Source organism: Erpetoichthys calabaricus, chromosome 10 (genome assembly GCF_900747795.2).
Source record: "Erpetoichthys calabaricus chromosome 10, fErpCal1.3, whole genome shotgun sequence".
Lineage (NCBI taxonomy): Eukaryota > Metazoa > Chordata > Cladistia > Polypteriformes > Polypteridae > Erpetoichthys > Erpetoichthys calabaricus.
Window position 1 is genome coordinate 147,345,099 of NC_041403.2, and position 14,185 is coordinate 147,359,283.

The 14,185-nt window shown below is 37.2% G+C and overlaps 1 protein-coding gene across 4 annotated transcripts in view; it reads right to left on the reverse strand.

Moving 5' to 3' along the window:
* Nucleotides 1-235: 235 nt before the first annotated feature.
* rtel1 (regulator of telomere elongation helicase 1) overlaps nucleotides 236-14,185 on the reverse strand; it is a 132,304-nt gene continuing 118,354 nt past the window's right edge. For 2 of the 4 annotated variants that reach the window (XM_028812062.2, XM_028812060.2), the window contains exons 32-34: nucleotides 13,847-14,071; nucleotides 7,533-7,681; nucleotides 236-1,616 (exon numbers count right to left, since the gene is read on the reverse strand). In XM_028812062.2, the coding sequence (XP_028667895.2) occupies nucleotides 7,575-7,681; nucleotides 13,847-14,071 (332 nt within the window). In that variant the 3' untranslated portion in view covers nucleotides 236-1,616; nucleotides 7,533-7,574. Of the gene's footprint in view, nucleotides 1,617-3,967; nucleotides 4,272-7,532; nucleotides 7,682-13,846; nucleotides 14,072-14,185 lie in introns of those variants that run through there. The other 2 variants (XM_028812061.2, XM_051932530.1) reach the window with 2 other exon arrangements.

Below are 14,185 nucleotides of genomic sequence, written 5' to 3' on the forward strand. Positions count from 1 at the left end.
CTAAAAGCTGAGTTGAAAACCTCTGTAGGAAATGTTACTTCTTGTAAATTCTGTTCATATTCATTTTTACACTGCCAGTGCTGAGGTGGAAAGTTGGTGAAAGGAAATGATGAGATGGTGTGGTCAGGCAGGAGCCCATAATAGCACTTGCAAATACAAATATTAATTCAGCATCAGTAATAAAAAAACAGAAAAGCTGGAGGAAAAAAAGTTATGATTCACAAACAGAAGAACATTTTATTTTTTTAAATTTTGTGCAAAAATGTTTTATTAAATATTACACATGGGTAAAATAATGTATCTTTATACAAACGTACATAAATGTTCTTACATAATATAAAAGGGAAGTAGAATATTTTCTGTGTATATTTACATTATTGTTAAAGATTTAAAATCTTATTAAATATAAAGTACACAAAATACCTTACATATACTACAAGACAGTCACAGCCTTCTGATGAACCTGTGGCATCACTTTAAATTAAATAACAATCAAATTATGGATTTAAGGAACAGTGTATCAATAAGATAACATTTTGCAGATAAAAACAAGCTGTCTAAAAGATGTTTAAAGCTACTCTCATGGTCTCATTTGGTTTCTTCACAGTGTACTAATGAACAGATTGACTGTGGTTGATCGAATATAAGTGATCACAACATTTTTCTCATTTAATAGTATAAAGTTTTGTTAAAAAGTCATCCTCAAAATAAATGCACACCATAATGCATCCTGCCTGATTCTGCCATAACAGTATTATTTATTTGTTTACAGACAAATCGAGACTGATGTTATTAAATGTAAAATTACACAATTGCTCAAACCTATTCATCTCTTTAATGTATTAGCCAATAAGGGTTTGGTTTATAGAATACTTAATACAATACTCTAGTAACAGCATTTTGACATCATTATTTTTGTGTTTTTTCATACTGAGGGATGAAAATAAAACAGCTGCATGTCTTTCACAAAAGCTAAAATCCAATAAAAGTAGAATACTATTAGCACCTAAAAGGACTCACAAATGAGGAATGCCTGCCTCAACAGTATTTATTAAGACTACATAGGTATCTTGTATTAAGAAAAAAACTGAAGTTGTATACTGTAAACCTAATTTATTTAAAACAATGTTTAGGTGTTGTGACTATTTTTAGTCAGCTGGGGAGGTAACTCTACACCCAAGACTTGCCCTTTTACTATCCCAACTCCTTTCACCTCATTTCAAACATTTTAAAAAATTATTGACAATCTTTAGATATGGTATGTATGTTCAGGTATCATTTTGCTAAAAGATTTTTGCTGTTAATAATATGATTATGGTCTTGATGAAATTCCCCTCATTCATTTAAAATTAAATGGTTATGAACATTCAAAAACACACAGCTGCTAAATGCATAGGTAATACCTACAGTAACATACAGTATGGTTGTATATATGATACCTTATTCCATAAGAGGCTTAAAAGTGGTGCACAAAACAGGCAGTGAATGCACCAATTTCTTTATATGATGCTAGGCTCTGGTCTGCTCTTCATCTGTTAAGACAAACAAGCATTCGCGAAGCCTGGAAGTAGTGAGGTCTTCATTCATGTCTCAGTTTTTGTCACTCATGAAAACTGCTGAAAATATAGTAAAAAACAACATTTAATTATTATTGTATAAAACACTATTTACTATAGAAAAGTTAGGAAAATTATGAAAGTTTAATCAGAAAAGAATTTTTCACAATTTAATGGAAATATAGTAGATTTATGTAATGGGGCTGATGCAGATTCTGACCATAATCTAGCTGCAATAAGAGAAGTTAGGAGCATGCACTAATACAGCGCATTGACGCACCCAGCACACGACAAACCAACTCAGGATCCAGATTAGGACACTAGTTCAGATGGAGTGGAACCAGTGTGAGGTTTTTTATGGTGGCTAGAGTGCCAATTCTGCTACCAACCCCCAAGTTTTTCCCTGCTGGTTGAAGGGCCTACATGCAGGGCTGGATGCAGATTAACGTCATACCCAGGATGGAGCAATTGCAGGTTAAGGGCCTTGCTCAACGGCCCAACAGAGGAGAGTCCCTTTTGGCATTTACGGGATTCGAACTGGCAACCTTCCGATTGCCAGTGCAGATCCCTAGTCTCAGAGCCACCACTCCGCCCACTGCAATAAGGCTCAAGAAAATTATATAAAATAAATAAAAAAAAAATGGAGGCGTGAGCAATTATGAGCAGGCAAAAAATACACTAAGAATAGCAGACAATGCAAGAACTAAATGGTGGGAATAACAGTGCACAGAGCTCAATCCTGGGGGAACAGAGGAAAAGTGATTTGATGTATACAAAAGTAGGAGACATCACAAAAATCTTTAGCAATAGTACAAAATATAATAGTAGAACAATAAAAATAAAGAACCACAAACAGAACCAGACAAAGTGAAACAAAGATGGAAAGGAGATACAGAAGTACAGTGTAGGGCCATTAAGCCGCGGGCCAGTAATCCGTGAATTCGCTTAAGCCGCGCAAAAAGCTTGGATCCAAATTTTTTGACACTATGGATCGTACGGACCTAAACATGGCCTCTCAAACACTCGAGACAGGTGTTGACAGCTGTCATTTTGGCATTTCGAATGTCCGTGATTGACATGCTAGGCACTATCGCGGATTAAATATTTAAATGCTGGCTTATAACTTCAAAGAGAAGAGGTATTTATAGAAGATTAGTCTTTTATTTTTCAATACAGTAATCCCTCCTCCATCGCGGGGGTTGCGTTCCAGAGCCACCCGCGAAATAAGAAAATCCGCGAAGTAGAAACCATATGTTTATATGGTTATTTTTATATTGTCATGCTTGGGTCACAGATTTGCGCAGAAACACAGGAGGTTGTAGAGAGACAGGAACGTTATTCAAACACTGCAAACAAACATTTGTCTCTTTTTCAAAAGTTTAAACTGTGCTCCATGACAAGACAGAGATGACAGTTCTGTCTCACAATTAAAAGAAAGCAAACATATCTTCCTCTTCAAAGGAGTGCGCATCAGGAGCAGAGTCTGTCAGAAAGACAGAGGAAAGCAAACAAATCAATAGGGCTGTTTGCTTTTAAGTATGAGAAGCACCGCCGGTACAAAGCTGTTGAAGGCGGCAGCTCACACCCCCTCCGTCAGGAGCAGAGAGAGAGAGAGAGAGAGAGAGAGAGAGAGAGAGAGAAACAAAGTCAAAAATCAATACGTGCCCTTTGAGCTTTTAAGTATGTGAAGCACCGTGCAGCATACTTAAAAGCTGCACACAGAAGGTAGCAACGTGAAGATAATCTTTCAGCATTTTTAGACGAGCGTCCGTATCGTCTAGGTGTGCGAACAGCCCCCCTGCTCACACCCCCTACGTCAGGATCACAGATAGTCAGTGCAAGAGAGAGAGAAAGAAAAGTAAGTTGGGTAGCTTCTCAGCCATCTGCCAATAGCGTCCCTTGTATGAAATCAACTGGGCAAACCAACTGAGGAAGCATGTTCCAGAAATTAAAAGACCCATTGTCCGCAGAAATCCGCGAACCAGCAAAAAATCCGCGATATATATTTAAATATGCTTACATATAAAATCCGCGATAGAGTGAAGCCGCGAAAGGCGAAGCGCGATATAGCGAGGGATCACTGTAAACAACAAAATAACTTACAATGAAATTCAAATATTAATCTGTTTTATCCATGCTGAGTGTCAGCGTTATGGAGGCTGCCATTGTAACCAATTCACACCTTACAATGCTACAAAGTTAATCTGTGTGAGACTACGGTGCTACTTTCAAAATGGCGACTCGCGGGTCAACACGTGAGAAAGGATTGTGATCAAAAAACATTTATTTTTTCATTATTTATTGTAATTTATGCATTATCAAAAATATTTAAGCCGTGGTTAAGCAGTTTGGACCCCAATCACCGCAGCTTAATGGCCCTACACTGTATTATATGATGCTAATCCAACAAAAGAAGAGCTGGAGCTGGAAGAGGTAGTGGAAGTTAACAGAGACAAGATTGGACTAGAATTGATTGGGGATGAAATGGAACATTGGATGGAGAGGTTGGGAGTATGTGCTGATAGAGCGTTGCTGCACCCACCACACGATAAACCACCTGGATTGGGACTTGAGTGCAGTGGGCGACACCTCAGCAAAACACTGGAACAGTGGCTGCAGTGCCAAGTTTACGGGATTCGAACCAGCAACATTCAGATTGCCGGCACAGATCCTTTGCCTCAGAGTCACCACTCAGCCTAACATGGGTTAAAAGAACTGAAAAATGGAAAAAACAAAAGTGGCAGACAACATACCAGCAAGAATGATTAAAAATGGTGAAAAAGGCCAGATTACTTCAGAGAAATGTTGTTTATGCCAATACTGAAAAAAGGCAAATGTAGCAATTTGTGAAGATTATAGAACAGTACGTGTCAAAAGTTGTGTTAAAGTTGATAGCAAAAGACAAAAAAACAAACAAAAAAAATGAAACAATTGGAGAAAACTATATGGTAGAAGATCAGTTTGGATTCAAGAAAGGGGGGGGGGGGGGGGGGGGTGAAGAGACACTATTACAGTCCTGTAATACTGAGTGAAAGATGTCTATAGTATAATAAAGAACTAGATGTCTGTTTTGTAGATCCAGAGAAAGCATTTAGAAAATCTATATATGACCTAGTTATCAAAAATATGAATCATACATGGTTAACAGAGGCATGTCACAAAGGAAGAGCTAATAGTTAGGGATGCTCACTATCACCAATCTTGTTTATACAGTCATGGCCGAAATTATCGGCACCCCTTGAATTTTCTCAGAAAATGCACCATTTCTCCCAGAAAATAGTTGCAATTACAAATGTTTTGGTATACACGTTTATTAATTTATGTGCATTGGAACAACACAAAAAAACAGAGAAAAAAGCAAAATCTGACATCATGTCACACAAGACTCAAAAACTGGGCTGGACAAAATTATTGGCACCCTCAACTTAATATTTGGTTGCACGCCCTTTGGAAAAAATAACTGAAATGAAACGCTTCCTGTAACCATCAACAAGCTTGTTACACCTCTCAACTGGAATTTCCAACTACTCTTCTTTTGCAAACTGCTCAAGGTTTCTCAGATTTGAAGGGCGCCTTCTCCCAACAGCAATTTTGAGATCTCTCCATAAGTGTTCAATCAGATTTAGATCCGGACTCATTGCTGGCCACTTCAGAACTCTCCAGCGCTTTGTCTTCAACCATTTCTGAGTGCTTTTAGAGGTATGTTTGGGGTCATTGTCCTGATGGAACACCCATGACCTCTGATGCAGACCCAGCTTTCTGACACTGGGCCCTACATTGCACCCCAATATCTTTTGGTAGTCTTCAGATTTCATGATGCCTTGCACACAGTCAAGGCATCCAGTGCCAGAGGCAGCAAAACATCCCCAAAACATCTTAGAACCTCCACCATACTTGACTATAGGTACTGTGTTCTTTTCTTCATAGGCCTCATTCCGTTTTCTGTAAACAGTAGAATGATGAGCTTTACCAAAAAGCTCTACCTTGGTCTCATCTGTCCACAAGACGTTCGCCCAGAAGGATTTTGGCTTCCTCAAGTACATTTTGGCAAACTCCAGTCTGGATTTTTTTATGTTTCTGTGTCAGCAGTGGGGTCCTCCTGGCTCTCCTGCCATAGCGTTTCATTTCGTTCAGATGTCGACGGATAGTTCAAGCTGACACTGTTGCACCCTGAGTCTGCAGAACAGCTTGAATATGTTTTGAAGTTGATTGGGGTTGTTTATCCACCATTCGGACTATCCTTCATTGCAGTCTTTTATCAATTTTTCTCTTCCGTCCACGTCCAGGGAGATTAGCTACAGTGCCATGTGTTGTGAACTTCTTGATTATGTTGCACACAGTGGACAAAGGAACATGAAGATCTTTGGAGATGGACTTGTAGCCTTGAGATTGTTGATATTTTTCCACAATTTTTGTTCTCAAGTCCTCAGACAATTCTCTGCTCTTCTTTCTGTTCTCCATGCTTAGTGTGGCACACTCAGACACACAACAGAAAGGTTGAGTCAACTTTTCTCCATTTTAACTGGCTTCAGGTGTGACTGCTATATTGCCAGCACCTGTTTCTTGCCACAGGTGAGTTCAAACAAGCATCATATGCTTGAAATAAAACGATTTACCCACAATTTTGAAAGGATGCCAATAATTTAGTCCGGCCCATTTTTGGAGTTCTGTGTGACATGATGTCAGATTTGGCTTTTTTTTTCTGTTTTTTTGTGTTGGTCCAGTGCACATAAAGGAAATAAACATGTATATACAAAAACATTTGTAACTGCAATAATTTTCTGGGAGAAATGGTGCATTTTTTGGGAAAATTCCAGGGGTGCCGATAATTTCGGTCATGACTGTAAGTTGCAAGGAATAATTTAAGAATCACTAACAAACAACAAGTATGGGGTAAAAATTAGAGGAACATGGATTACATTAGTAAAATTCACAGATGATAAAGCAACAACATCAAGCACCGAAGGAAGACTACAAAAATCCAAAAGCAAATTTGATTACACATGTAGGAAGTGTGGAATGAAGATCAGTATAAAGAAAGCAAAGGTGCATAATAATCGAAAAAACAACAAACACGTTAATAACAAAAATTGGACAACACATTTTAGAAGAAATAGACAGTTTCAAATATTTGGGAAGTAGGCCTATGCGGTAAAGAGATGGAAGGAGTAAAAAAAGAAATAAAATTATGTATAACAAAGGGTAAAGCAGCCTTCAATGAGAAACAAAAAAAATAAACAAAGAGAATGGATAGAACACCGAAGAACAGAATAATAAAAACAGTAATCTGGAGAGTTCCACTTAATGGGCAATGAGGAAAGCATTTGAACTATGGCTATGGAGAAGGGCACAAAAGATCAGTTGAAAGGATAAATTAACTAATTACAACATGCTGGAAAGGATTGCTAAAGAAAGTCTCACAAGTAAGAAGACGACAGCAAAACTGGATGGGACATGTACACTGGGGACTGTTAAAGGTAGTGCTAGACTGTAAACTGGAGGGAAAGAAATCAAGAGGAAGGCCAAGACAGGACATGTTATATAATCCAAAAGATGATAAATCATACCAAGAAATGAAAAGAAAAGCAGAAAACAGAATACAATGATGGAACTGATGATCAAAAGATTGTATATTTATATAGTTATGTGTTGTAGTGACAGAGTATATATATATATATATATATATATATATATATATATATATATATATATATATATATATATATATATATAATTTAAATAATTGAAGGACTACCATTAAATGGTCAAAGATTTGTAATTCAAACACAGGCATATTATATTTAAAATGTCACCTTCTAAACAGCAGAGGGAGGGAAAAATAAACAAAGAAAGAGCAGTAACTAAGAAATATATGCAGATGTGCAGAAATCAAACAACTTTCATGTAAAATAAAAACTGTCAGAAGCAAAACATGAATGTTTAGAAAAAAGTAATTTAAAAAAAAAATATTTATACCTGTTCCATTCAAGCTTGTTTGAGTTTTTGATTATTTAGAGGTCAGTGCTTTTGCTGACGCAGTGTATCTTCGACAGATATGCCCATCAGTTCTTTTAACATTTGATTGTATTGCTGTTTATGGTGGGGTCGAACAAAAACTGTAAAACCTTGGATAAACAAATAAGAAAAAAAATATTAGATGTATATTCCACAACATATAGAAATAATTAAATGCCATTACTGCAAATATTATTAATGAACCATTTTAGATGATTGCTCAAAAGACAAACAAGGCTTGATGGTAATAAAATGGGATTTAATTTAAACTAAGTTGCATAAATAGCAAGTAATCTAATAAATCAGTTAAGTATGAAACTATGTAAAGATAGAATATATTAATTCATAACAGTTCCGAGTGCTGAAAACACACTACTGCATAACGGAGGCTTGGCACTAGTGGAAGATTTTATGTTCTGAGGTCCTACTAGAGAGCACTTTACTTGTTTTGTTGTTCTTTCCTTGTAAGTAAAATACAAACTTGAATGTAGCTATGCAAGTTAAGAAAATGATTAATTTATTACAATTATATAAATTTATTAATAACAGAATTTGTTAATTGCACAAAATATTACTTTATTCTCTATATAAACTTTCCTAACCATCACAATTTCATCTACACAAGCTTTTATGATTAAAAACTGAGTTAATAAGGAAAGCGGCTCAGAGCTTGTGATTTAAGCCAAAAATATGAGACTTCAACTGGATAAGCAAAGGAAGAGTAAGAATTAAATTAGTGTGTAATTTAACACTTATGATTACGTATGGGAGTGTATGTAATTACAAGTAACAACCATAACCTATTTGTGTGTGATGGTAGACTTAAAGACATGACATTATTCGACTACTCTTAACAAAAGACAACCAATTCCTTAATTTCTCCTCTACGGTGTTACTCATAAATGTCACTGTGAGCATAGACTTAAATTCTGACATTTTACTGCCACTTTGGTAAGATTAAAAAGGAATTTCACATGGGAGCATATATTTAGTGTAATGCTGTAAAAAAATAAAAATGAGGAAAAATACTTTTGTATTAATCATGTAGCACACAATGATATCTCAATTATGCCTTAATATATATTCAATATCAATTGATCCAGAAACCTGGAATGTACTAATGATAAATCCTGTTTTAAAAAACTGTAAGGCCTTAGTCAAATATCCAATTACAACGTGTTATTGGATGGTTACCAGCAACAGATGCACTATTTACAAAACCTACAGAAAACATTACTAAATATACAAGGAATGTGGAAATGAATTTAAGCTACATCCATTTAAGCAATAGCACGTTGCTTCTTTTCACTGACAAATACAGACGTTGTGTAAGGTTTTATGGCAAGACTAGGAAAGAAGCATTCCTATTAATGATATAAGCAACATTTGAGGGGAAGAAAAAAAAGATTTTTCATGACTGGGTGCTGTGCTGTATTGTGAGATGAATAACCTTTTCTAGAATCATGATCTTGATGTTGCGAAGAAGCTTCTGGAAGCCTTATGTTGGTTGATATATTTTGGGTAATAACAGTTCATTCTGTACAGAATGGAGAAGTTCAGTTTGAACAGGGATAACAGGAACCATCATGCCTAGGAATGGTGTTATTTCCAAAATGCCTGGTGACTCATGAAGTTGATCTAATGTAAGAAACAGTAGGCAGCCACCACCATGTGGCTACACCATCAATGCAGTGCTAGTATACAGTATATATATATATACATATTAATAAAAGGCAAAGCCCTCACTGACTGACTGACTGACTGACTGACTGACTCACTCATCACTAATTCTCGAACTTCCCGTGTAGGTGGAAGGCTGAAATTTGGCAGGCTTATTCCTTACAGCTTACTTACAAAAGTTAGGCAGGTTTCATTTCGAAATTCTACGCGTAATGGTCATAACTGGAACATATTTTTTGTCCATATACTCTAATGGAGGAGGCGGAGTCACGTATTGCGTCATCACGCCTCCTACGTAATCACGTGAACTAAAAACAAGGAAGAGATTTACAGCACGAGTCAAACGCGGGAACGAAGGTAAATGACGTTAATTTTTGACTGTCTTTTAATACTGTGTAAGCATACATATTAACACGTGCAATTAAACGTGTGCATTTACGGGGTGATTTCTCAGGCTTAAAAGCTCGCTTTTTACTAAAAAGGTAAATGCAAAACTATTTTCAATCATTCTATGATCTGCTTCTCACAACTGAAGGCACCGTGGCTGATGTTACGTCTCTTGCTGTCCAACCATAAGCGTTACCTGGTAGGTAACCGGACACTCTCTTCACTCCCTTTCGGGAATCGAACCTCTGAGGTTTTCTTTTGTTCTTAATTAAAATTTAAAAGCAATACTTCACCGCTGCTAAGCCCCTCTAGCGCTGACGTCCCAGGTTGGATTACCGTAAGCAAGTGCAGTGAGTGTGTAATTACATTCACGGCATTCGTAGTCTGATTCACAATCTGATTGTATGGGTGGTTACCTACGAGGTAACGCTTATACTTGGCCACCAAGTCAGGTCGAAGTGATCACTCGAGTAAAGGCAGCTTCACAAAAAAACAGATCCTTAACAAACTGTTATTAGTATATTTTCCCTCAATTTAAAAACGTTTTATTTTCTTCTTAATAAAAATTTAAAAGCGGTACTTCGCCGGTGCGAAGCGCGTGGATTTGACCGACTGACACATACAGACATATTCATGAGTGCAGGTACTTCGGAAAGAAAGCACCGTGTAAACCTAAAGTTTCAATTAAGTTCATAGACCTACAAAAGGTTGCCATTCATTTGAGGCAAGATTGCTTTTCCTCTGTACAACTATACGTTGCATTCTCAAGAGTGTGCTTGCACGGCTTCGGATATAGATATATATATATATATATATATATATATATGTATGTCTATATATAAATATGTAAGCTTATAAGTACTGCCTTACTTCTCTTTAAGAAAGGAAGATGTAATGATACTTGATTTAAACGATTCCATGTCTTCCTGGGTTTGCGTAGCTTACTGTCAATATCTTTACACCTGTTTTTAACACTTATTTACTGAAACGGGCTTTCACGAAAAAAGTTAGGGCTTTGCTACAGGATACACCCTCCACAAGTTAAGCAAGTAAAAATAAAATATATATTTCTGTTTTATTTAAACCTTTTAAGTTCGTATGCATAGCCCCATTTGGCCGTTTAATTTTTTGTTTTCTTTCTTCAGTAATATTTAATCTCCTTAAAGAAAAAGAACATATCCATTTTACTTTTTTTGTATCTCTTTAGTAATATTTTAGTGTAAAAGGATAACCAGTATTTAAACCTTTTATGTTTCTTTATACATTTATTTTACACAATGTTGAAAAATTAATAAGAAAGCTACATATTTTGGCAGCTGCTGCTTTCATATATGTGTGTATATTATATATATAAAAGACAGCAAAACTCATAACAATGACAACACAATTACATTGACAATCATGTTACGTTATTTTTAAAATGTTTCCTTTTTTTTTTTTCATAACCTCTTTAACACACTACTTCTCCGCTGCGAAGCGCGGGTATTTTGCTAGTATATATATATATAGATAAAAGAGAAGGAAACTGCTTCTTGGCAAAGTGGAATAAATGTTTTTTCTGCTAGAGATTTAATGAACCTGCAGAATATAATCTTGATTATACATATTAGAGGGTTTTTCCCTGACATTTAAAATATACACTCTCTTATATATAGACGCCCCTTTAACACTGGATCCAGGGAAGCAGCCATGGGATGCACTCTACGTCCCCTGGAACGCAAGGTGGCAGCCCTCCTGGGTTACATCGGAGCCACAGGTGTGGGACTTCAGGACTCAGACCTGTTGGGCTCCATGGCCACCACCCGAAGGAGCTGCATGGATTAACGAGCCTCTGTGGGCTAGAATGAAGCCACACCTGGAAGTGCAGCCTAATTAGAACAATTAACACCTGGAGCACTTCCGGGAAGGCTACAAAAAGAGTCTGCAGCCAGTACTCAAGGGGCCAGAGTCGGGAGGAGAGGATGAAGCTTCAAGGAAGGAGTGGTGGTGCCAGAAGGGCAGGAATGTGTGTTGGTAGCAAATGCTTTTTGGACTGTGTATTGCCTGTGGGGTTCACGGGGAAAACGTGTCCCACAGGTGAAGAAAATAAACAAATTGTGTTATTTTATACGTGCCTCTGAGTGTAATCTGTACCGGATTGGGCGCTATATAGCGCCATTGTTACAATGTATATATATTTTGCAAAGTTTTACTGTCAAATAATGCAAAGAGTACGCGATATGTGTTTCGCACTAATTCTGGGCTCATCAGGCATACACACTCACTGCACCCCCTCTCGGGAATCGAACCTCGGACGTCAGCGTCAGAAGCAAAGCCTCTTACGTTGCACCACAGCGTGTGGTTTGTTTATTTGACAGTATGTAGATCGGGGTAATTATATTAATGGCATTCGTTGTCTGAATCACAATCTGATTGTATGGGTGGTTACCTACCAGGTAATGCTTGTGGTTGGTCTGCAAGTCGGCAAACATCCGCCACGGTGCCCTCTTCAATGTAAATTACCCTGATAAATGAACCACATGCCGTGGCGCAACGTAAGAGGCTTCGCCTCTGACGCCCGAGGTTTGATTCCCGAGAGGGGGCGAAACACGTGTCGCATACTCTTTGCATTATTTGACAATAAAACGTTGCAACATTCTATGATCTGTTTCTCGCAACTGAAGAGGGCACCGTGGCGGACGTTTGCCAACTTGCAGACCAACCACAAGCGTTACCTGGTAGGTAACCACCCATACAATCAGATTGTGATTCAGACTACGAATGCCACGGATATAATTATTCATCCAACAAAGTACTTCTGAGCTGGGTCAAGAACTATATAAAGGACTACTGGAGACCCAGCAGGAGATTCATAGTTGGGAGGGAGTGTGACAGAGCTGCAGGGAGGAGAGGAGAATTATTGTGTGTATTGTGTTGTTATTATTGTCTTTGAATGGTGATGGAGGTGCTTCAAGGCACCACTATCAGAAGAGAAGGAATAAAAGATCCCTTTGGTGCTTTTACCTGGTGTCTTGGGTGTTTGTCTATCGGGTTTGAGGAGCGACAGCGCCCTCTAGTGTCACAATATATATATGAATGTGAAGTATTTTCATACATTTCTCAGATCATGAGGCTGAGGTTAAAGAAGTAAAACTGTGTGACTTAACTATTGGGAAATTATTTTGTGAGGCTTAACATCCTTTTATTTTTAAGAGTTGTTAATCTTTTTCTTTTGCTCCCAGAAAAAAAAAGGAGGTAGTAGACCTTGGATGATCAGAATTTGGATGAAAAAAATGCATACAATGTGAATGTGAACACTGCAAATGAAATGTGACAAGCATCTTCCTTTGAAAACAAAAAGGATGCTTTTTGCCACTGGACACAAGGTTGCCAGGTTTTCTTGATCACAAAGAAATAGAAGGTATCCAAACAAACAAAAAATAAAATACAACAGGGCTGCTCTTGAAAATGAAAATGAAAGATTATATAATAATCTGAAAAACTCCTAATGGTACATAATGCATTAAAGACAATGCAATGCTGACTGGAGACATTCAAACCTTTGAATGTATATTTGAGTTTTCGAGCAGTAATACACATTTGAATATAAATGAAATTTAAATATGAAGATGACAGCCCTAGCTTGTATGTGCCAAAGTATTTGATTTTCATATAATAATGCTTATACAATTAATGTAAATGCTTGACTTTTAAAAGAGGCCAATTAATATACACTGTACTTCACAATGACTAGAAAGAATAAAATAAAAAGGCTTCTTTCCACACTATTTGAAAATAGCTAAGTAGAATGTATGCCAAAGCTTAACAAAGATTCAGACAAGCATGCTTAGGCGGCATCTTCAGGGGTACATCTAATTCCACCCTAAACCTGTTGCTCACATCTCTCCCTCTTAAGCTGTCAGATCTATCGACTAGTCGAGAAGACCATTGACGTCACTGCTGCCAATCCTCTGGAAGTCCCGCCCTCTCCACCACGGCAAGTAAACAGGCAAGTCACTGAAAACTGGCAGTTATAAGTGACTCGAGTCTGAACAAGACATCATTTTCCTGATTGTACCTACTTGTTCATTGTCTTTTCACATCTCTTTTTGTAATCTTTACACCTTCAGTCTTTCTAACCACAACCACCCCAAGAAAAAAACCCTACATGAAAGTGGAAAGAGATAAAAGAGGAGTAGAAAAATACTACTGAATAATGTATTACTTACTGTGAAGTAAAGCAAAATCACTAGTTCCTTCAGTAAGAAGTGACACAACCTCAAGAACCATATTGTCATAATTGTCTGTCTTTTTATAGGTCTGAAGAGACGCAAAGAACTGCTGATACTTCTGTGGACCCAATGCTTCCTTTACTTTATCAAGGTAATCTTTTAGCCGGTTGCTCTGATGTTCAGATTTGTCCTTTGAGAGTAAATCGCCCTGCTTGAGAGGTTCTAAAGAAAGCAAAACAATGAATCATAGCAGCTTACTGATGACATTATAATGACAGAGAAAAATAGAACAGGAAAACAGAATAAATAGAAGAAAATATGATTCAATGTTTTCAA